The sequence below is a fragment of the Electrona antarctica genome (genome assembly GCF_951216825.1).
Source record: "Electrona antarctica genome assembly, chromosome: 20".
In the NCBI taxonomy this organism is placed as follows: domain Eukaryota; kingdom Metazoa; phylum Chordata; class Actinopteri; order Myctophiformes; family Myctophidae; genus Electrona; species Electrona antarctica.
Window position 1 is genome coordinate 24915612 of NC_136801.1, and position 25978 is coordinate 24941589.

Below are 25978 nucleotides of genomic sequence, written 5' to 3' on the forward strand. Positions count from 1 at the left end.
ATAAAAAATAGGGATGTGCCGATGAGACATTTTGGCCGATATCGATATCCGATATAATTAATTGCTGTTATGGCCGATAACCGATATTACCGATGTTGATATAACGTTCTGTATATTCAAAAATGATAATCACCCCAAAAACACTTGCCCTCATCTTTTTCACAGGCCGCTCTCCCCCAGCGGTTTTAATTACCGTATTTTGTTAAGTTTGGGGTTATAGGCATACATTTATTGAGGTTAAGGTTATAGTCCGGCAGCCGGGGGTGTGGAGTGGGAAATATGGTATTTGGCCTATAGTATTTTTTATTGGCCTAAAATATTGTCTATATACATTCATGAATCCACTGACCGGCTGTCGGTATTGAGCATTTTGTTTTATATGCATGCATGTGACCATACCATTAAAATGACAAAAATTTCAACATTTCATTGTGCTTTAAGTAGCCTAGCATGTGACATGTGAAACTAGGCGGTTTTCATGATTCTGAATCCATTCCAAGCATTCGTTTTTCCACAAAAAAATACTCCTTGGTCAAAAAACGGCCATAGCCGTCATGACAAATGTGATGAGGTCAGCACATTTTGGGCACATTTGGGCAAATGGCTATGGCCCAAGGAGTGTTTTTGTGCAAAACTAATACATGGAATGCATTCAGAATCCGAAAACCCCTTATAGTTTGATATGTCACATGCTACAAACCATAATGACATTTTGAAAATCGCAATTTTGAACAAGCAGGCTCTCTCATCATATAGGGGCTTTTATGGAAATTGCTCTCAGGAACAGCTCAACTGATTTGGTCGTAGGGGCTATCACGGTATCACCCTACTTTGTATAATTCCTCCCCCTCTTTAGTCTTCAGCTCCAAATTTGCATTTCCACTTTGTTTACAATGTTTGTTTACATTGTTGATTTTCCAAGCTGGCATGGAATGGATACAAGCTTGGGTTTATCTAAACTAGCATCAGTATTATAATGACTCAAAGATAAAATAATTTGCATATCCACCACCTACCAAGCAAGGTACTGCAGCTAAAACTGCATCAGAATCCAGAAAGAAATGACATGGACTGGAAATATCAGAGTGGTCATTTAGGCTCAACCCATTAGAAATATGTTTGAGGGACATAAACAATATATTAAATATTAAAAACTGTTTAAAAATGCATGTTGCAAATATGATTTAAATCCAAAGTTGGAAAAACGGTGCAGGATTAACTTGGCACTTGCTTTTTCAGGGAAGGTGGCGCGGGAATATGTCTACACTTTGTTGGTGCAGAACGTTTATTGAAGAATTGCACGACTTTTGCTGTCAAAGTAAATAGTTTGAAGATATACTGTAGTTGGATACTTTTTGCTATTTCTGAGGCCTTATATTATTTAAAATGCTGCTGATTCACAATAGAACTAAATATTGTAATAATATTTTACAATAAGAGTGATCATCCATTTCATGAAGGGAACATATCCTAAAGATATGAAAAAACTATGTCCCGTGGGTAGGGATATCTAAAAAACGAAAGCTCTTAAGTGTTTGTTCCTGCACTAAAAGTGTTCAAATGGGTTGAGGACTTTTGACTCACGGCAGGCCATTCCATCCTCTCCACTCCCAAATTCTGGAGGTAATCTGTGATGATCCTGGCTCTGTAGGGGGCGAGCGTTGTCATCCTGGAGGATGGCGTTAGGTCCCTGATTCTGAAGATATGGGATCGCCACTGGCTCCAGAGATTGCCTTTAAATTCTGTCTTGTCTGTGAGAGAGATACTGCCCTATACCATACCAAGCTGAGTTCCCTAACACAGAGTGTAAAATTAATAGTGTAAAAATGACCAATATGTTTTTTTTTCTTGTGAGAGTGCAATCATCCAATCCACTTAGCAACTCAAAGCAAGTGTGAGTGGTTGATGCTCAGCGACACCTTTTCTATACTTGTGTATATTCCCTTGAGTAGAAAACTTCACTGGACTGATAAGTAATCAAAAACAAGCTTCTCAAACTCAAAAATATACTACGGTCAAAAAACTGTGTCGCTCTGACCTTGCCTTGTGCACAAACTGACTGTACTGCTCTGCAATGCACACACTCTGCCTCTGTACTGCCCTGCACACACTCAAGTGATAATTAGCTGAATCTGCCCTGACCTGCACACACTCAGGTGTTAGCAATTGCAATTAAGATCTCAGTTAGACAACCAGAGCTCTCTTCTTAAAGCTACAGTAACATCATTTGTGTTTAACCTAAAGCACATCACCATGAATTAAACAAATGAACTTATTTAAGCCTTTAACATAGCTAATTTAACAATCATATAATGCGGTAACACTTGCAGATAAGGGTCATGAAATAATGATTAACTCATGATTAACTAATACATTAGTTAAGCATTAGTTAATCATTATTTCATCATGAATTAATGATGACTTCATCATGAATTAACTGTAGTTAGTTAATCATGATTCATGGCATTCATGATTTCATTTATAGATCAGATTTTTTCGCCCAAATCTATGCCCACGATGAGTGCTCAAAGGCAGGTAGGTTTAGTCAGCAGACGGTCTCTCTGGAGGTCCTTCCTGGTTGTCCCCAAGGGTATTTTTTCTCAATTCTATGCCCACGATGAGTGCTCAAAGGTGGGTAGGGGTCCCTGGTGTTTTATGGATCATTTTTGGACTCGCCCATTTTGCCCAAATCTATACCCAGGATGAGTGCTCATAGACGGGTAGGGTTAGTGAGCAGACTCGGCCTCTCTGGAGGTAATTTTTCTCAATTCTATGCCCACGATGAGTGCTCAAAAGTGGGTAGGGGTCTGTCCGAAGCTCTCCCTGCATGGTGCTTTATGGATAATTTTTGGACTCCCCCATTTTGCCCAAATCTATACCCAGGATGAGTGCTCAAAGGTGGGTACCCCTACCCACCTAAACCACCTGGTGTTTTATGGATCATTTTTGGACTCACCCATTTTGCCCAAATCTATACCCAGGATGAGTGCTCATAGACGGGTAGGGTTAGTGAGCAGACTCTGCCTCTCTGGAGGTAATTTTTCTCAATTCTATGCCCACGATGAGTGCTCAAAAGTGGGTAGGGGTCTGTCCGAAGCTCTCCCTGCATGGTGCTTTATGGATCATTTTTGGACTCCCCCATTTTGCCCAAATCTATACCCAGGATGAGTGCTCAAAGGTGGGTACCCCTACCCACCTAAACCACCTGGTGTTTTATGGATCATTTTTGGACTCCCCCATTTTGCCCAAATCTATACCCAGGATGAGTGCTCATAGACGGGTAGGGTTAGTGAGCAGACTCGGTCTCTCTGGAGGTAATTTTTCTCAATTCTATGCCCACGATGAGTGCTCAAAGGTGGGTAGGGGTCTGTCCGGAGCTCTCCCTGGTGCTTTATGGATCATTTTTGGACTCCCCCATTTTGCCCAAATCTATACCCAGGATGAGTGCTCATAGGTGGGTAGCGGTTAGTGAGCAGACTCTGTCTCTCTGGAGGTATTTTTTCTCAATTCTATGCCCACGATGAGTGCTCAAATGTGGGTAGGGGTCTCTCCGGAGCTCTCCCTGGTGCTTTAGGGATAATTTTGGACTCCCCTCTTCAGAGGTCTCCCTGGTAGTTTATGGGTAATTTCTGGACATTATCATCATCATGAACTAGCTGTAGTTAATAGTTAGTTAATGGTTATTTGTACCCCAAAGTAAAGTGACAACATTTTCATCATGAACTAGCTGTAGTTAATAGTTAGTTAATGGATATTTGTACCCCAAAGTAAAGTGACAACATTTTCATCATTAACTAATCATGAACTAGCTGTAGTTAAGGTTATTTGTACCCCAAACTAAAGTGACAACATTCTCATCATGAACTAATCATGAACTAGCTGTAGTTAATGGATATTTGCACCCCAAAGTAAAGTGACAACATTTTCATCATGAACTAATCATGAACTAGCTGTAGTTAAGGTTATTTGTACCCCAAAGTAAAGTGACAACATTTTCATCATGAACTAATCATGAACTAGCTGTAGTTAATGGATATTTGCACCCCAAAGTAAAGTGACAACATTTTCCTCATGAACTAGCTGTAGTTAATAGTTAGTTAATGGATATTTGTACCCCAAAGTAAAGTGACAACATTTTCATCATGAACTAGCTGTAGTTAATAGTTAGTTAATGGATATTTGTACCCCAAAGTAAAGTGACAACATTTTCATCATTAACTAATCATGAACTAGCTGTAGTTAAGGTTATTTGTACCCCAAAGTAAAGTGACAACATTTTCATCATGAACTAATCATGAACTAGCTGTAGTTAATGGATATTTGCACCCCAAAGTAAAGTGACAACATTTTCCTCATGAACTAGCTGTAGTTAATAGTTAGTTAATGGATATTTGTACCCCAAAGTAAAGTGACAACATTTTCATCATGAACTAGCTGTAGTTAATAGTTAGTTAATGGATATTTGTACCCCAAAGTAAAGTGACAACATTTTCATCATTAACTAATCATGAACTAGCTGTAGTTAAGGTTATTTGTACCCCAAAGTAAAGTGACAACATTTTCATCATGAACTAATCATGAACTAGCTGTAGTTAATGGATATTTGCACCCCAAAGTAAAGTGACAACATTTTCATCATGAACTAGCGTAGTTAATAGTTAGTTAATGGATATTTGTACCCCAAAGTAAAGTGACAACATTTCCATCATGAACTAGCTTTAGTTAATAGTTAGTTCATGGATATTTGTACCCCAAAGTAAAGTGACAACATTTTCATCATGAACTAATCATGAACTCTTGATTAACTAATCATGAAGTAATCATGAACTGGAAATTTGGACACAAAGTCACATCAATATAAATAATAGTGAAATGCAATACTAACAATACAATACAATCTGAATCCAAAATTACAATTACAAGCCACCTTCAATATTGCCATTTTTTATTTACAGCCACACCCTCCCCCCACACAGAAAACTAAAAACAAAATGTGATGTATATCAATAACAAAGTGTTAAATGGCCACTTATTACCAAATAGACAGCAGTAATATGAAAAATAACAAACAAAAAGAAAAGCCGGCAAAAATATGAAAACCCTTAGTTCCGTTGTCATTGGGGCTCTTTCATCTGAATTGTGACATTGTTCGATTGGTCTTTTTCCTACCACACAAACCGTGAGGGAGGGGAATCAATGTTGCACCATCAGTGTCCAGACTTGGATCCGTTAGCTTGCCATCCAATATGCACTGGGAATTTATCTGGGGAATTGTTGGGTATGGAGAATGTGGAGCCTCACATGGACCTGGGCTCCTCAGTGGATGGGAAGGGAAGCGCTGTCCTCTTCTCCATGTGCTCCAGGGGATGAAGATGGGGATCACCCAATCTAAAAAGAAACTGACCTATGGTAGATCGGACAAGATCCAATAGCATGTTATTCACACACTCTGTGTAAATCCCCATGAATTAGTAAAAATTAACACCTTTTTAACTTGCATTAATTAGCTTAATCATTTTCTTTTTATAGTAATCATTTCAAATACATTGAAAACCATTCAAAATAATTCAAAGTACTTATTTTCTTTTACAATGTTTCAAATATTCACTATATTCAATGAACTGTTCCTTTTCCACAAAAATACTATGAAATGCTCCTTTAAGTATCACAATGCAATGAGTTAAATTGCATAAAGTGCACATTCAATCGCTTTACAGGGTGTTTTGTGCAGTAACTGAGGTATTCATGACTCAAATGTGCTTAGTATCTCTCCCTGGCTAGCATCAGGTGAGAGATGCACTAAAAATGTACATTCAATCACCATAACCCAAAATACTCATGTACAGGAATAAGTGTTTCAAAATGTAAAACACCATTTAAGATAATCATCTTTGTTCTACATTGTCTCACTCACCACTGATCAATGAATGAATGGGCTCAGACTGCAATGTCACCTGTACTACTGGCTGCTCAGTGATTTGCAATACTCGCTCTCACACTGCTCTGCAAAGTTCAAAATGACACAATATACAAATCAGGAGTTGTCTAACAACATTAAGAATGTGGATGATTTGAATTGGAAGATTATTTTTTAGTCTTACCAAGTGGATTGCAAAGATTGTTCCTCTGTGTGTGTTTACAATAACACATGAAGAACCAGCCATGTGTTCAATTGAACAGGAAAGGGGAGTTTTCCTGCTTAAATACTGACAGGAAGTGGAATCACTGGTAGGCTGGACATAAACGCTTACAGGCTCACTGATTGGCCACTGGCAATCACAGAGCCAGGTAATTTTAATCCTTTAAAACCTGTTAGACACCCTGTGTTTAGCCACAATACATCCTGCCAATGATTTATTGTTACATTTAAGTATTTAAGTTCATGTTACATTTTGAAAGACAGTTTGTTACTGAAGGAATACAATATGCATGTACATGAGAATTGTGGGTTATAGTGACTGAAGGTACATTTTAAGGGTACATACTAAGCACATTTGCGTCATAAATACCTCCTAGTTACTGCACAAAACACCCTGTAAACCTTTTGAATGTGCACTTTATGCAATTTAACTCATTACATTGTGATACTTAAAGGAGCATTTCATACTATTTTTATTTTTGTGGAAAATGAACAGTTCATTGAATATTAAACATTGTAAAAGAAAATAAGTGTTTTGAATTATTTTGAATGGTTTTCAATGTATTTTAAATACATGATTACTATAAAAAGAACATGATTAAGCTAATTAATGCAAGTTAAAAAGGTGTTAATTTATGCTAATTCATGGGGTTTTGGATCTTGTCTGATCTATCATAGGTCAGGTTTTTTAGATCCCATCCTCATCCCTTGGAGCATCTCACGTGGAGAAGAGGACAGCGCTTCCCTTCCCATCCATCGAGGACCCAAGGTACATGTGAGGCTCCACTGTCTCCATACCCACCGATTCCCCAGATAGATTCCCAGTGCATACTGGGTGGCCAGATCCATGGTTTGTGTGGTAGGACAAAGACCAATCGAACACTGTCACAGTTCAGATAAAAGAGCCCCAACGAGAACAAAAACAAACTTTGGGAACTAAGGGTTTTCATATTTTTTCCGGCTTTTCTTTTTTTTTGTTATTTTTCATATTACTGTTGTAGTCCTTTTTCTATGTCTATTTGGTAATAATAAGTGGCCATGTAACAATTACTATTCATTGTTGACTGTGTTATATTTATAAGAGCCAGGTCATTTTGTTTCATAGTTGTGTCAAACCATATTGGATAAGCAATGATCTTAACAAGTACTTTAGTTTTATAGTTGAGAGGAAAAATTGTGCTGCTGATTTGGATAAGCACTGTTGTTGGCTTTGTTAAAGGCCTTGCCTTGGCGGGCAGCAGGTGGGCCAGATGTGTGGATGCCAGTCCATTGGCGTCTGCGCCAGGGCTGTATCTAGCTCACCCGCTGTTGGCCCGGGTGGCTGGTGTCGGCCTGCCCCTCGGCCTGTGTCCTCTGCCTACTTCCTTGCTTTTGTTTTGTTGTTCTTTTGTATTTTGTATAATACTTTATTTATTTTGTGGTATATTTTTGTTTGTGTTAAGTGTTTTTATTTTAGTTTTTAGTTTCTGTGTGGGGGGGAGAGAGAGTGTGTGTGTGTGTGTGTGGGGGGGGGGGGTTGCTGTAAATAAAAAAAATGGCAAAAATTGGCAATATTGAAGGTGGCTTGTAATTGTACATTTGGATTCAGATTGTAATGTATTGTTTTGCATTCACTATTATTTATATTGATGTGACTTTGTGTGCATATATCCAGTTCATGATGAATTCATAATTAGTTAATCATGAGTTCATCATTAGTCATGATGAAAATGTTGTCACTTTACTTTGGGGTGCAAATAACCATTAACTAACTGTGAACTACAGCTAGTTCATGATGAAAATGTTGCCACTTTACTTTGGGGTGCAAATATCAATTAACTAACTATTAACTAATGATAGTTAATCATTAATAGAGTCCAACTCTCTAGTAAGTAAGTACAATGTAATGGTAGTTCATGATGAAAATGTTGCCACTTTACTTTGGGGTGCAAATATCAATTAACTAACTATTAACTAATGATAGTTAATCATTAATAGAGTCCACCTCTCTAGTAAGTACAATGTAATGGTAGTTCATGATGATGTTGCCACTTTACTTTGGGGTGCAAATATCAATTAACTAACTAACTAATGATAGTTAATCATTAATAGAGTGCAACTCTCTAGTAAGTAAGTAAAATGTATTGGTAGTTCCATGATTATAATGTCCAGAAGTTACCCATAAACTACAAGGGAGACCTCTACAAGGAAGACCTACCCACCTTTGAGCACTCATCGTGGGCATAGAATTGAGGAAAAACTACCTCCAAAGAGACCGAGTCTGCTCACTAACCCTACCCGTCTATGAGCACTCATCCTGGGTATAGATTTGGGCAAAATGGGTGAGTCCAAAAATGATCCATAAAACACCAGGGACCCCTACCCACCTTTGAGCACTCATCGTGGGCATAGAATTGAGGAAAAACTACCTCCAAAGAGACCGAGTCTGCTCACTAACCCTACCCGTCTATGAGCACTCATCCTGGGTATAGATTTGGGCAAAATGGGTGAGTCAAAAAATGATCCATAAAACACCAGGGACCCCTACCCACCTTTGAGCACTCATCGTGGGCATAGAATTGAGAAAAATTACCTCCAGAGAGACCGAGTCTGCTCACTAACCCTACCCGTCTATGAGCACTCATCCTGGGTATAGATTTGGGCAAAATGGGTGAGTCCAAAAATTATCCATAAAACACCAGGGACCCCTACCCACCTTTGAGCACTCATCGTGGGCATAGAATTGAGAAAAATTACCTCCAGAGAGACCGAGTCTGCTCACTAACCCTACCCGTCTATGAGCACTCATCCTGGGTATAGATTTGGGCAAAATGGGGGGGTCCAAAAATGATCCATAAAGCACCAGGGAGAGCTCCGGACAGACCCCAGGAATGACCTCCAGAGAGACTGAGAGACCTACCCGCCTATGAGCACTCATCCTGGGCATAGATTTGGGCGGAAAAATTAGATCTATAAATCATCTACAAATCGTGGTTAACTAATGACGATTCATGATGAATCATCAGAATCATCATCATCATGAATCATGATGAATTCATCATGATTCATGATGAATTGTGATGAACTAATGATGAACTAATGCTTAACTAATGTATTAGTTAATCATTAGTTAATCATTAGTTCATGAACCGTATCTGCAAGTGTTACCTATAATGCAATATACATGAACTGTTAAACCAAAATACAAATCACAAAAATAAAGCAGTAATTATTCAAATAATCATATTATTCAAACTTGGCTCCCACAGCAAGGGTGAATACCAATTTATATTATAAATGACCGAAAGGCATATAAATGTTGATAAAAACGAATTAATTAAAATTAAGGGTATTTTGTCTATAATTTTAGATTATTTAGAACTCAATACAGTTTCAGTTTAGTTATCGTTTTTCAATTTATTTTTAGTTTTTATTTAGTTTCAGTTAACTGAAATGTTTTTTTAATTCTAGTTTTCGTTTTTTAGTTCGTTTGAGTTAACTATTATAACCTTGAGTCGTGACATCACGCTTCGTGACATGTCACGCCACCATATATGGCCATCTCCATATATGAAGATCACGACACTGACCTCATCTATACACGGAGAAGACTGGATCATTCATCACCTAGATCTGCATAATATGGATCCGGCCAGCAACTCATCTGACCTCAAACCCTTAGATCTCCATATATGGAGCTGACCTGTTCTGACATTCCATATGTTGAACCTTCCCCACCCGTCCTTCCTGTTCTGACATTCCATATGTTCCATTCCATATACCTCATGAAACGCACGCACGCGCACACACACACACACACACACACACGCACGCACAGGATTAGTGTAGTAATCCATTAGGGTTCATTAGTAAACTCTCAGCTCTCATTATTAACATTTCTATAAACTACAACATTGGCCTTGGGTTGTCCCTCGCTGTAACACTTCATAATAACCATTTTGATTTCATGACTATTTATTTTATGTATTTCTTTCTTTCTTTCTGTTCTTTTTGAAAAATTCTATTGCTAACATCTGTATATTGGTGGTCTCCAACCTACAAACCGCCTATAGTCTACTGGCAGTGCAGTGCAGTGCAGTGCAGTGCAGTGCAGTGCAGTGTGTGTGTGTGTGTGTGTGTGTGTGTGTGTGTGTGTGTGTGTGTGTGTGTGTGTGTGTGTGTGTGCACCCGTGGGTGTGTGTTTGTGTGTGTGCGCGTGCCCGTGGGTGGGTGGGTGGGTGTGTGGGTGTGTGTGTGTGTGTGTGCGCGCGCCCGTGGGTGGGTGGGTGTGTGTGTGTGTGTGTGTGTGTGTGTGTGTGTGTGTGTGTGTGTGAAATCTGGGAATCCGGCATGGCATTGAACTCACAACCTTGAAAACCTCCATGTTGGATTAATACAGTTGAGTGAGAACTGAGAACATCAACTGAAAACATTCACACACACGCATGCACACGCACGTGCGGCGAACACACACGCGCACACACACACGCTCGTGCGCACACGCACGCACACACACGTCTTTGTATTAGCATAATACTTGGGACATAGTTTGAATGCCATTTTTTTCTTTTTTACATTTTTAACACCTACTAGCCATGAAGCCGAAACATCCAATCTACAAGCAAAAAACGCTTCACATTAAGCAAATAATCATGGGGACTCCCCAAAATAATTTGGAGACCTCCCTGGGGTTGGCGACCCACAGTTTGACAACCACTGACGTACACTGCCTCACTGCCTGTCTCCAACAGGCTTGGCTCCAGCTATAGGATGAAATGGCTGAGGGGACGGTTGAAAATGGCAAGGGGGCACATGTAATTTTGATATAGTAAAACAATATGTACACAATTTAAACTGAGGGGGCATAATTTGCAACTGAGGGTGCCAGGGCCCAGCGATAGACATGAAGGTGGACGCTCTCTTGCGGCTCTGGGGCGCGTGTCAAAATTGAAGGCACAATTTTCCAGAGATTCCTTGCGAAGCGTGAGCGGAAGCTTGTCAAGCTTCCGTGTGCGTAATGGAAGTCCCGGAAAAGACGCGCTGAGATTGGCCAGTAGTCAGTTGAGTGACAGCGAGAGACATGGAGGAGTCGCATGTGTGACGTCACTTGGGCAGCGACACAGCGTGCCTTCAGCTTAGAATATATACTCCTTCAGCGCCTTCAGCGCTTCCCCATGGCACTTCCGCTTGACTTCCTGCCTTTGATGGAGACACCAACTGCAGCGGCCAATGAGGCATCTATATTTTTTAATATCTATGCCATGGCACCCCCTCTGGCACCCCCATGGACCAGGCCTGGTCTGCATGTGTCCTACTGTCTACCTCTCAGCTGCCTGTCTGTCTCTCATCTGTCTCACTGTATCCCTCTCAGCTGTCTCACTGCCTGATGTTGGACCAGTTGGTTGACATACCTGACCGGCAGAGCGACACGCGTCTCACTGCACAGAGAGAGACCGGCGTGTCAGGACATGACAACCGACTAACGCAACAGTTAAGACCGCTCTCTCTCTCCCTCAGACACACACACACACACAAACGCACACACACACGCACATCCCCTGGAGGGCGCTATTCAGTATAGCTGCCCTCTAGCATGAACTGTGTGTGTGTGTGCGTGAGTGCGTGCGTGCGTGCGTGCTTGCTTGCGTGCGTGCGTGCGTGCGTGCGTGCGTGCGTGCGTGGTGCGTACGTGCGTGCGTGCGTGCGTGCTTGTGTGTTATTGCTTAACTATGAGTGTGATAGGAAGAAAAGGAAAGGGAAAGGGTTGTTATAACTTGTTACCAGTGGTGTAAAATATTTACTCATGAAGTATATACTTACAGTAAGTGCACTTTTGAGGCATTCTCACTTTACTGAGGTGTTTCAAATTTTCAGTAATGCCAGACTGGACTACCAGCCAAGGTGCCTGGACCACTGAGCGATGGCCCAGGCCTACTTTGTAGATTCTGATTATTATTACAAAACATATGAACCACTTCAGCCCTCATAATGCGATTTGAAAATAGCAAATCTATAAGTTCACAACGTGCGTTGTGAGCTTGTAGGAGGGTGGACATTCTGCACAATGAATACTTTGATTACGGTTTACATTGTGGTATCGGTACCTTTACTTAAATACATTTAATGTGAGGACTTTTTCCATCACTGCTTGTTACCTTGGACAAGCTACGACACACACGCACGCACGCACGCACGCGCACACATACACACAGTGTGTGTTAAAAGCCTTCAGCTCTACTAACCTGCTTCAGGATGTTAATAGAAAAAACAAATACAACGAAGTTAGAAAATGAGGTCAAAGCTGATTAAAATTTAATCCATATATTAAGCCAACCTGACCAGAAAAAAATACTGTGTGTGTGTGTGTGTGTGTGTGTGTGTGTGTGTGTGTGTGTGTGTGTGTGTGTGTGTGTGTGTGTGTGTGTGTGTGTGTGTGTGTGTGTGTGTGTGTGTGTGTGTGTGTGTGTGCGTGTGTGTACACAGCTATATTTACAGGCACACACACACACACAGCCCAGCGCATCGTCATGGACAAACACCACCCAAGTCACACACTCTTCAACCCCTCACAACGCCCGTGGAAGGGCCTACTGCAGTATCAAGAGCAAAGTTAAAGTCATACAATTTGTCACACATGTTACCGCAGTGAAATTTGTTCTGATTTGAGTAGATCAGTAGATTTGAGTTTGACCCCCCAATCCAACCCTTTGATGCTGAGTGCCAAGCAGGGAGGCATTGGGTCCCATTTTACAGTCTTTGGTATGAACCGGCCGGGGATCGAACCCCGACCTCCCAGTTTCAGGGTGGACACTCTAACCACAAGGCCACTGTCTGGTAGCACCACAAAGCTATAAGGAACAGTTTCCCCCCCGACAGCCGTCAGACTGCTGAAGCATATATGAATTCGTCATCAGCACACTGATGACTTACGTTAAAACTGTGATGTGACAATAAAGATGATTCTATTTTGAGTCTGATTCTTTTTCACATTAGTAGATTCTAGGAATTTGTTCCAGATATGTGGTGGAGCATTAAACACAAGTGGACTGCACTGTTTACATAACTTTATCATTCTTCAGGGTTGACGCGCTGACTTAATTATCGTTATAATTATGGTTCCTGCTCAGTATATGTATGAATGACGCTTTACAGTAGTTCTTACTGGAGAGAGAGAGAGAGAGAGAGAGAGAGAGAGAGAGAGAGAGAGAGAGAGAGAGAGAGAGTTATTTAGCTGTCAGCTTGTATTGTAGAACAGTGATTGATTTAAAGGTGTTTTTCCATTAAGACCTTTAGTGGTTTATCAAATGCATTGTTTGCAACCAGCAGGCGACTGTTTTCTATGAATTATGAACGAAAAGACCCAGAACATACTGACCCCCAGTCACCCCCTTATTAATATTAGAGAGCAGGTGTGTGTGTGTGCGTGCGTGCATGCGTGCGTGCGTGCGTGCGTGCGTGCGTGCGTGCGTGCGTGCGTGTGTGCGTGAATGTTCTTAACATTCTGAAAATTCCAGGTCAAAACATTTGGCAAAAACAGAAAGAAATTCCATGAATTTACCATTTGGTTCCAATCCTGCACATAATGTAGATCACAGACCCTTACAGGTCTGCAACTCTGCAGTGTACAAATGGAACCAAATGGACCCTTGTGGGTCTATTTGGGTTCCATTTGTACACTCTCAGAGATATGGTGCATGTCCACTGGTATAGCTAGGCCTAATTGTATAGCACACTGAAGTCCACATACCAGCTCTCTCTGACAGTGTGATAAAAACCTGTTAGCGATGTAGCCTAGGGCGATGGGATGGACAGAAATGCCACTGATAAAACTGGTTAACAAAACTACAAAACTACAAAACTGTGATGGACTTAACAAACGTCCATCACAATTAGATATGTAAATTAATAAAATGCTGTTTTGTTATCATCATCATCATCATCATCATCATCATCATCATCATCATCATCATCACTATTATGCCTGCTATCTGTTCTCCTTGTTTAACCTTTTACTCTGTGTTTAACACCACACCGTCAAAGTACATTCTGTCAGTGTGTGTGCGTGCGTGCGTGCGTGCGTGTGTGAGACAGTAGTGGGAGAGAGGGAGAGCGAGAGAGCAGTCTCTCCCTCCTCCTCTCCTCTGTGACGTCGGCGCCGCTTCTCTCTCTCTCTGTCTCTGCCCTGAAGTTGCGCTCACTTTTTAGACGGAAGAGAGAGAGAGAGAGAGCGAGAGAGGGAGAGAGAGAGAGAGAGAGAGAGAGAGAGAGAGAGAGAGAGAGAGCCGATCCACGGACGGACGGACTTGGACAGAGATTTGAGTGAATGTGTGTGTGTGAGTGGGTGTGGGGGTGTGAGGGTCTGAGGGAGAGAGAAAGCGAGAGAGAGTTTACTTTACACTCGCAGTAAAGTTACAACATCAGTTAAGTAATGGAGGAATGAGAGGAGGATTACTAGGCTACTGGCCAGTCAATGTGACCAGCTGTAGAAGACCACTGGATGAAGATGAAGAAGATGATGAAGGTGGTGGTGTGTGTGTTGCTGAGCTTCTGCTGCTGTCTGGCCGACGATAAGAGAGGTACCGTGTCTGTCACACCTACAAAACTACTACTACTACTTTTATAATTTAGTAGTATAGGCTACATTTTCACTCATGCCGTGTGGCCCGTACATGTAACTCGCTATTTCTGTCTGTCTGTCTGTCTGTCTGTCTGTCTGTCTGTCTGTCTGTCTGTCTGTCGCTTTAATCGATGCATAATAGGCAATTCCGTCGCCGTTGGTTGCATGTCGCCCCGCCGAAGATATATGCCGGCTTTTGGGTGCGAGACGAGTGCCGAGTGCGAGACTAGTGCATGTGTGTGCGTGTGTGTGTGTGTGTGTGTGTGTGTGTGTGTGTGTGTGTGTGTGTGTGTGTGTGTGCGTGCGTGCGTGCGTGTGTGTGTGTGTGTGTGTGTGTGTGTGTGTGTGTACAGTGTGTGTGTGTGCACTGCGAGCGATCGATGACAGATTTTGACTGATCGAGTGTGTATTGCCCATAAAATTCACATGTGACTAATGACTCTGAGAGAGTGCACGCACTTCATAGCTGCGTGCGTGATTGTCCGTGCTATATTTTCTCCACAAATAACATAACAGACGTGCACACTCTGCAGTCTGCACTGTAGCCTGGCTATATTTCATACAAAGTGATCGAACACCCTCCTCTCTCTCTATATTCTGTGTGTGTGTGTGTGTGTGTGGGGGGGGGGGGGGGGGTGGCTGATAAGTTGTTGTGATAATGATAATGTAATGAATAAGTTGAAACAAAAAGTAATTCTATAGTGGGGTGTGAAAACATGTGTCATTGACGCGATAATAAATGTCATTACTCCACTACGGAAATGGGACATTCTGCATATGAATACTTGTACTTAGCCTATTAGTAGGCCTATTTGGCCTACTAATAGGCCCTTTGTACTTTTACTCAAGTACATTTTGACAACTTTAGTAAGTTGTCATAAAGTATAAAGTAGCCTACTTTGTACATTATTCTAGACCGGTGCCTGGCTGTAGAGCTCCATGTCGGTAACGATGGAAGTTGGAGATCTATGCCCCACTCGGCTAAGCAATACCTGTTGTACCCGTGTCAGAGTACTCATTCCACCCACCTGTCTGTGTCCCATTTATGCCCATATATGGAGTTCTGGGTCAGAACAGGCCTAGGCCAGCTCCATATATGGAGATATATGGTCCAGAGCCCGGGCAGAGGCCTTTTGTGGCGGTTCTGGACAACCGCGGGTCCGACCGTCACTCGACACCGGGCGATGCACTCCCTGAAGTCGGTGGGGCGAACGGTTCTCGAGTTACGTGGATTACAGACGTACGACTACATACACACAGAGACTTGGTCCATTATATAGTTGGTCCAGACGATATACCGTGTGGAAATGTATAGGAAAACATGGAGTTGAGTTCCAGATTGTTCAACACAATTCCTGAACAGTGAGATGAGAAGATTCCTGAACAGTGGAGAAGTAGCATCCTGGTACCAACGACGATTTACAGAGTTGTAGTAACTATAACTATACAGAGGCATAAAACTGATGAGCCAGAGCATGAAGCTTTGGGAAAGAGTAGAGGAAGCTATAGGCTAAGAGTAGAGGTGACAATATAGTGAGCAGCAGTATAGGTTTATAGGATTGTTCATTGTAGTTTCTGTAACAATGTTTTTTTTATGGGGTGGCATTGTTAGTGCCACGCCCAACCCCCAACCTGGAGGGCCAGTGTGCTGCCTTTCGTCTCACTCCTCACCCAAGACCTGTCTGGTATGGTTGAACCTGCCAGGAGCACTAGGCTCCCCCCAGCATAGCTCTCAGGGTCATAGAAGTACCCAAGCCTCTCCACCACGACAAGGTCACAGCACGGGGAGAAGAAGTATAGGTTTATACTAAAGGAGAGCACTACAGACTGTTTGCCCTGAGAGTGCCGATGGAGAAGTATATTAATAGAGAAGGACAGAAGGAGCGAGTGACACGCCTTGGTAATGAATTTTCAATGAGAGACGGGCGATTATTTGGGACGAGCAGAGAAGTTGAAGGGGCGCACACGCAAGCAGGCGTGGGGCCGTGAAATTGTTGCACGCATGCTCGTTACGTGCACACACCCACCGACGGCTAGAGCTGGATTCTGGTCATCTTTTTTTCCCCACGCTACGTGAGACCATGGCGCGATCCCCCACATCACTAATTCCCCTAGCTTGGCCCAGCCACCGTGATTTCTGGTATAGAGGGGCAGGTGCTGCCGGCAATTGCTTCACCGATGCCCCCGTCTGAAATGACACTGTGTCTGTGTGGAACCTGAAAAAGCATATGATAATATGGTTCCAAGAGAGGAAGTAAGGTATGGCATGAGGAAGTCAGGAGTGGCAGAGAAGTACAAAATGGTACAGGACATATACAGTTGATAGCGTGACAGTAGTGATGAGTGCGTTAGGAGTGACGGGTGGTTTCAAGGTGGTAAGAAGGCGGCCTGCTCACTCCTCATGCATTGAAGGAAGCATGAGCTCAGTTCGGGGCTCACCCCAGGTTGGAAGTGGGAGAGTAGCGCCCAGGCTGATTCTGATTACAGCTTAGTCAATTGGCACCAGGTGAAAAAATGGGTTAGAAAAATCATGAAAAATAGTGGGGCCCGGGGGAGGCGACTATGACTATGATGCGACTATGAGGCGACTATGATGTTCATGGACGACATTGTGATATAATGAGACAAAGGAACCGGTTGAAGAGAGTCTGGAAAGGTGGAGGCATGCTCTAGACTAGAGAAGAGGATTAAAAGTCAGCAGGAGTGAGACAGAATGTGTGTCACTCTGAACGAGAGAGAGCAAAGTGGAACAGTGAGGATGCAGAGAGGTGGAGAAGGTGAAGCACTTTAAATACCTATAGGGTCAACCATCCAAAGTAATGGGGAGTGTGAGAGAGAGGTGAAGAAGAGAGTGTGCAGGCAGGGTGGACGGATGGAGGAAAGTGATTTGTGACCGAAGGGTACCAGCAAGAGTGAGAGGGAAGATGTATAAGACTTATACGGCTTGGAAACGGTACAGTAGCACTGACGAAAAGACCGGAGGCTGAGTTGGAGTGTTGCAGAATTGAGAACGCTACGATTCTCACTAGGAGTGATGAGGATTGACATCAGAAATGACTACATTAGAGGATCAGCCCAGGTTAGAAAGTTTGGGGCTAAATTAAGAGTGGCGAGGGAGATGGTTTGGGCATGTGCAGAGGAGGGGTGAGGAATGTGCCTGTGTGCGTGCATGCGTGTGTCAGGGTCATTTTAACTCTCTGTTGATGGTCATGCTGACATACATCTTAACAGTCATAATAACACACACACACACACACACACACACACACACACACACACACACACACACACACACACACACACACACACACACACACACACACACACACACACACATTTTGAGGAAAAACAGGATTCAAAGTTGTTTTTGAGTGGTGATAGCCACTCCTATAGACAGCAATGTGTGTCCCTATGTCCCTATGTGTACGTGTCCACGGTCACAGAAGTATTCTGTCTAGTGATATTCCCATAAAGACATCTTAGATCGAGAACTGTGTTCCAAAAATAAACAAATCAGCCTGGCTACTCTGTGTCAACTGTCAAGTATGTGACTCTTTGTCGTTTATGATATTGAAGTTACATTTCATAATGTCTCTGTTTGGAGACGATTTATTTATCGTCTTACTCTTTGGATAAATTAGTAATTTCTCACTGTCAGTTGATGCTTCACATACGTACTGTACTGTATCGCCCCCCAAATAATATATATTTTGTCTACGGACCCTCATCTGAAATGTTTCAAAAGTAATGCACATTAAAAATAAAAATAAAACCAGGATTTGGTTGAAGTGGTAAAACTGATGCTATATTAAGTCATTTAACTGGGGACCTCATGTCCTGTCCTGTCCTGTCCTGTGCGTGCGTGCGTGCGTGCGTGCGTGCGTGCGTGCGTGCGTGCGTGCGTGCGTGCGTGCGCATGTGTGTGTGATCATTTGACCTAGACGCTTATTTTTGGGCTTGTTCTCGTAGACCTGTGTACGCTTGTTTCTCTCGCAAAATGTGGCAACACTGCCATGAACTAGGCTCCTGTGTTTGTACTAGATTCAGGACATGGGCAGATGCTAAACCTCCATGTTTGTTCTTTTACCAGTAAAACAAATAATATAAAATAAACAAAACTGTCCATGACTGTTTGGACGTTGAACTTCTTTCTGCTCTGGGTAAGATGATTTGCTCTCAGTAGATGGTTTGATATTGAGAGGCCAAGTTGCCCTGGGGTGGATTACCTACCCCTGGCAGGGCCCCAGGCCATGAGCCTTTGTGTGAATTGTTGCCATTATTTAACTAAGGAGAAATCCACACCAAAACACATGTAGGCCTACCCTGAATCAGCCTATAATCCTGTCATAACATACATGTTGGCCTTAATTGTTTCATAGATTGGCTAAAGTCTGTCTATATTGTATTGCTTTGCTTTTTATTTCTAATGCCTGTTTTTAGATGTTTGTTTAAATTGCATTGATTGCTCTTTGTTTATTTTAATCTGTACAGCACTTTGGATGACCTGGTCATGATAAATGTGCTATATAAATAAAGTTGAGTTGAGTTGAGTTGAGATAGATGCACCCTGTTCTCCATTTTCCCCACCCCTCCCACAGTAAAATGCAGCTAGAATGGTAGAAAGCTAGTTGTCATTATTCTAATGTCGGTATTTTAGTAAATGGTAAAATGGTAAATGGTGCATTTATATAGCGCCTTTATCCAAGGTGCTTTACAGAGATTGTGCATTATATTCACCCATTCACACACACATTCATACACCGATGGCAGCGGAAACCTACCATGCAAGGCACTAACCAGCAAATCGGGAGCAATTAGGGGTTCAGCATCTTGCTCAAGGACACTTCGACTGTAACTCTGGGGGAGTGAGACAGAATGTGTGTCACTCGAAACTGGCAACCTTACAGTGACCATCCAGCCACTCTACCCCTGAGCCACCGCCGCCCACCGTAGCTCCAAACGTTTCTGTTTTTAAAGAATCGTGTATTAATAGTGTCCTGGTACTCACACAAGCACTGTTTGTCAGCCTCGAGCTGCCGTTCATACAGAACCCAGGGCCGGGTCATACTTTTCAGGCCGGTTGAGAACTCTATCGCTGGGTTCTGTATGAACGGCAACTCGAGGGTGACAAGCAAACAGTGCATGTATGAGTACCAGGACACTATTAATAGATGATTCGTGAGTTTGGAGCTACTAAAATACTCGCATTAAAATGAAGACGACTATAGCTTTCTACCATTCTAGCTGCATTTTACTGTGGGGGCCACTGTGAGGGGTGAGGAAAATGGAGAACAGGGGGCATCTATGAAACAATTCAAGGCCAACATGTATTATACAGGATTATAGACTGATTCATGTGTTTTGGTGTGGATTTCTCCTTTAACATTTGATTTCAAACAGTAGCAGTCATGCATGTCAATACCATAACTTAAGCTTGCTCAGAACAAGAGCACTTCACTGCTCTGTCAGGAGTAGTATGGATCAATGCTATGCAATGCATGCCAGGCTGTCATGGATGAGGGTGAATGAAAGACTGGCATTCAGCCTCATTCTGTTTTTAAATATTGTGTGTATTCCTCACAGAAACCCTTCAGATTGTTTTTACAGCTATTACCTGCAAATGAGAGACATGAATATAATACTAGACATACACTAAATGGTCACTTTACTTTCCCTCTGCTCAAAACCAATGTACTTAAGAAAACAGTCATGTACAGAGCCATTGCATACTCGCGTCTGCTCCCCCGAGTCCCCCCCACATTTGACTCTAACAAGAAATACATTTCGTTTCCAAAGGAAACTAAAGGCAGCAATAATCAGAAAGGATAAGGACAAATCTTTTTATTTTTTTTAATCTTATTTGACTGTTAATGTAAAATGTGTTCTCTAAGTTTGTATTTTGTTCACTAACATTGATCATGCTGTACTGGATTTTATGATTTGTATTGTGATGTTTTTGCCCCAGGAAGAATAGTCTCCACTACGGTGTAGACTGTAGACTTAATAAACTAAACTAAATCAGAGCCTAAAAAGTCCTTCTGGAAACAGAAGGAATAGGGCATTGTGTAGTTCCACAGATTTCTTTCCCCATAGAGACTTCCAAAAATATTTATATAAATGATTTTAAGCCTGAAACCAAGCCATCCGGGCTCCTGGTGAATCATGACCATAAAACATTTGATTCTGTGTCAAACTTAGTTTTATTTTTATTTATATTATAGGCTACTAAAGGTAGGTAATAAATACTGGGCTTTAATTCTATCTGTGGCACCACAACATGGCCGCCCGCCACTGCTATGTCCTATAATATAGGATGAATCTTTAGACTCACTGGTGTTAAAAGAAAGACACCATCATGGTACCTTTTTAGCCATTAAAACCGGGAGAGCATCCGTGTCATTTATAGTGTCACAATCATTTGAACCACATACCATGTCGTATACATTACATTGGCTATTCAAAAATAGCAGATTTACAAGCTCGTAGCGTGGGTATTTCTGGAAAATCATGAGCAATCGTGTGCAAATCTTTGAAAATATATTTTTAAAGCAAACATTTTAACTCAAATCTTTGCTTCTGGGGGTCCCTGGAACAACATATATTATGTTGAGGATGGGGTTCGGTGACCAAATGCATACGGGGTCCTTGGCATGAAAAAGTTGGATCACAACTCATAGCAATGTACGTTTTCAGTACTTGGTTTAGACTAGTCATTGGTTAGACCAGTCATTAGTCCTACAACTACAACCACCCATCACAAACCCTCACCCTAACTCTAACCTCCCACGGGGCAGCACACCTAAACCTAACCTTAAGCCATGTCTAACCAATGACTAGTCTAAACTAAGTACTGTATAAATGTCTTTATACAGTACATTTACACAGTACTTTACACAGTACTTTATACAAACTGTCTTCTAAATCAGGGGGTGCCCCTGATTTAGAAGACAGTTGTAGAATCGGCCTCAGGTCTTAATGGGTTAAGTGCATGTTTATGTCTCCATTTTATTATCTATAGGACTTTAGAGGATATGAAAAACAGCCTTAGTTGGAATCTGTAGCCCCAGAATCTGACATACATGAAATGTAGATAATATCACAGCCATTGTAGCGCTAGTTTTATGCCTCCATTTTATCTGACTTTACAGGGGCATAAATATATGAATGAACCTGCTGGGGGGGATTGGGGGGTGGGGGGCTTTGACAAGCCTGTGCCCAAGGCCACACTGACTGACTGAAACCTAGATGTTATCTGCATCTACGTTGCGACACCCAGCTCTGCCAGCCCATTCATGGAAGAGAAAAGTCCATGTGATTCTGATTGGATTAAACCAATTTTTCTCAAAGTGTGGTCCGTGGTCATCTGCCAAAACAGTGTTTTTTTGTGTTTTTGACCAGAAACATCCCTGTTTAACAGTGTTTTTGACCGAGTCCAAAAACCTCCTCATCTACCAGAACAAAAAATTGAAAACACCAAATTGCAGCAGAGAGGACAATGTGTTTGTGCAGGTAAACACCACCACAGTACACCAGTGGCTGATAACTGCTGCTATAGGGAAACGATGGGTAAAATACATGCATTTATTGTTTTGTTATGTAAAATGTAAAAGTCACACACTATTCCCAACCCATTTAGGCCTGACGTCGAAATGTAAAAAATGTCTTCTAAATCATGACAATTTTCTGAAATACCTATATGTGGTTCTCAATATTTCATGTCAAGGGCCCCAAAAATTATATGTAATTGGCCGCCGACCCCCGTATGAAAATATGTTGTTCCAGGGACCCCCATAAGCAAAGATTTGAGTTAAAAACGTTCGCTCTGAAAGAATATTATATATTCAAAGATTTGAGGCATATTTTCACGATTTTTCAAAAATAGAAGATCTACAAGCTCGTTGCGCGGTATGAGTATGAACACATTGATGTGTCCATGTTTGATTAAACTGCTCACATTGCAGACATATCTGTTAATTAAACTTTAAACAGACACGCACACGCACCGCACACACACACACACACACACACACACACACACACACACACACACACACACACACACACACACACACACACACACACATGAGTTTTGATTTAGGCTAATAGTCTACGGAATGCACTGAGTATGTCTGTGTGTATGTGTGCGCATGTGTTGGGGGAGGGGGGCAAGGTGATGTAATTTGTGCTTGTTGAATAGACCATGTTGTTTATGTGCGACACTATTCTCTCTCTCTCTCTCTCTGTGCGTGCGTGCGTGTGTGCGTGCATGCGTGCGTGCGTGTTCCAGAGGTCAATGAACTGTGCTCAATATGACCTGTGCATCAAAATCAGCTGAATGTATTAGAGATAACTGTCTGTCTGTCTGTCTGTCTGTCTGTCTGTCTGTCTGTCTGTCTGTCTGTCTGTCTGACTGAAATTAAACCTTGATTTAATCATATTGTCTTATCATGTAATTAGCAAATAATTCTGTAAACAACCCTGTGGGTGTGTGTGTGTGTGTGTGTGTGTGTGTGTGTGTGTGTGTGTGTGTGTGTGTGTGTGTGTGTGTGTGTGTGTGTGTGTGTGTGTGTGTGTGTGTGTGTGTGTGTGTGTGTGTGTGTGCGTGCGTGTGTGTGTGTGTGTGCGAGAGAGAGAGAGAGAGAGAGAGAGAGAGAGAAATGGAGTAAAGGTAAAGTTGTTGAACAGGGGTTTTGACCTTGGCTCCACTAACAGCATTTCTAACAAACCAACAAAAAACAGTGTGCGTGCGTGCGTGCGTGCGTGCGTGCGTGCGTGCGTGCGTGCGTGCGTGCGTGCGTGCGTGCGTGTGTGTGTCCTAGGAGACAGTTGTACACTCAGAGAAAAGTCCGTCCTCTAGATCCTTTTTCATTTCAATGAGCCAATTAGTTTTAACCCTTTTTTGCTCCCAATTTAGTCGTTATGCCAGTTATCCCCTCCACATTCTTGTGTAAATTAGCCACCATAGACTGTTAAAAAATATGGACGAAGGGAACGGTGACCCGGGCCGCAAGCCATTGGCTTCTAGTTTCTATACAGAACCGTTTTGAATCCATCTTGGAACTTACAGTCGTGGAACCCTACCGTCTCCCCTGCCAGTGAGGAGCCCCCACCAGGAGGACGCACACTGCTGTACCCTACCGTCTCCCCTGCCAGTGAGGAGCCCCCGCACTGCTGTACCCTACCGTCTCCCCTGCCAGTGAGGAGCCCCCACTGGGAGGACGCACACTGCTGTACCCTACCGTCTCCCCTGCCAGTGAGGAGCCCCCGCCGGGAAGACACACACTGCTGTACCCTACCGTCTCCCCTGCCAGTGAGGAGCCCCCACCGGGAGGACGCACACTGCTGCACCCTACCGTCTCCCCTGCCAGTGAGGAGCCCCCACCGGGAGGACACACACTGCTGTACCCTACCGTCTCCCCTGCCAGTGAGGAGCCCCCAACGGGAGGACGCACACTGCTGTACCCTACCGTCTCCCCTGCCAGTGAGGAGCCCCCACCAGGAGGACGCACACTGCTGTACCCTACCGTCTCCCCTGCCAGTGAGGAGCCCCCACCAGGAGGACGCACACTGCTGTACCCTACCGTCTCCCCTGCCAGTGAGGAGCCCCCACCGGGAGGACACACACTGCTGTACCCTACCGTCTCCCCTGCCAGTGAGGAGCCCCCAACGGGAGGACGCACACTGCTGCACCCTACCGTCTCCCCTGCCAGTGAGGAGCCCCCACCAGGAGGACGCACACTGCTGTACCCTACCGTCTCCCCTGCCAGTGAGGAGCCCCCACCAGGAGGACGCACACTGCTGTACCCTACCGTCTCCCCTGCCAGTGAGGAGCCCCCACCAGGAGGACGCACACTGCTGTACCCTACCGTCTCCCCTGCCAGTGAGGAGCCCCCACCGGGAGGACACACACTGCTGTACCCTACCGTCTCCCCTGCCAGTGAGGAGCCCCCACCGGGAGGACGCACGCTGCTGTACCCTACCGTCTCCCCTGCCAGTGAGGAGCCCCCACCGGGAGGACGCACACTGCTGCACCCTACCGTCTCCCCTGCCAGTGAGGAGCCCCCACCGGGAGGACGCACACTGCTGTACCCTACCGTCTCCCCTGCCAGTGAGGAGCCCCCACCGGGAGGACGCACACTGCTGTACCCTACCGTCTCCCCTGCCAGTGAGGAGCCCCCACCGGGAGGACACACACTGCTGTACCCTACCGTCTCCCCTGCCAGTGAGGAGCCCCCAACGGGAGGACGCACACTGCTGCATCCTACCGTCTCCCCTGCCAGTGAGGAGCCCCCACCGGGAGGACGCACACTGCTGTACCCTACCGTCTCCCCTGCCAGTGAGGAGCCCCCACCGGGAGGACGCACACTGCTGTACCCTACCGTCTCCCCTGCCAGTGAGGAGCCCCCACCGGGAGGACACACACTGCTGTACCCTACCGTCTCCCCTGCCAGTGAGGAGCCCCCAACGGGAGGACGCACACTGCTGTACCCTACTGTCTCGCTCCTATCTATCCCTCATCCCTCCTCTGCACATGTCCAAACTATCTCATCCTCGCCTCTCTTGTTTCATCCCCAAACCATCTAACCTGGGCTGATCCCATAAAGATGTTGTCCTCCTAATGAGGACCGTAAACTAAATAAAAACAATATGTGATGGCTAAATATATTTTGAGAATTCCGTCAATAACCAATAAAAAGTAAATGTTAGGGACTATAGTGGAGAATAGATCCAATAGAACTAAGACAAGACATTTTATGATTGACTATGTGTGGGAGTCACGCTGTGGAAATAGCATATACAGTAAGCTCACGCGTGTGGCAAAACTAAAACTAAGACATTATGCAAGGGATAATGCGGTGGTAGAAATAATGGCCGACAGGATGTTTAAACACGAGACGAAGTTGAGGTGTTTAATGTTTAAAAAGTGTTTAAAAGCATTTAGTGTGTGTGTTGCAGAGTGACTGTGTAGACGTGTTGAAAGGTGACAATTTTGAGTTGTGTTGTGTCATTAGTACAGTAAGTGAGTTAGTGTGAGTGTGGTATGAATGGAATGTCAGCAATGATGCAACAAAACAGGATTATACCTGTTCTGTCTGTCTGTCTCTCTCTGTCTGTCTCTCTCTCTCTCTGTCTCTTTGTCGCTCTGATCGCTGTCTCTGTCTCTCTCACTCTCTCTCTCTCTCTCTGTGTCTCTCTCTCTTTCTCTGTGTGTGTGTGTGTGTGTGTGTGTGTGTGTGTGTGTG

At 43.5% G+C, this 25978-nt stretch overlaps 1 protein-coding gene across 1 annotated transcript in view; it reads left to right on the top strand.

Moving 5' to 3' along the window:
• Positions 1–14399: 14399 nt before the first annotated feature.
• Positions 14400–25978, top strand: part of LOC306913507 (melanoma receptor tyrosine-protein kinase-like) — a 62148-nt gene continuing 50569 nt past the window's right edge. Inside the window, exon 1 of the mRNA XM_079490206.1 lies at positions 14400–14694. Within this exon, the coding sequence (XP_079346332.1) occupies positions 14616–14694 (79 nt within the window). The 5' untranslated portion in view covers positions 14400–14615. The remainder of the gene's footprint in view (positions 14695–25978) is intronic.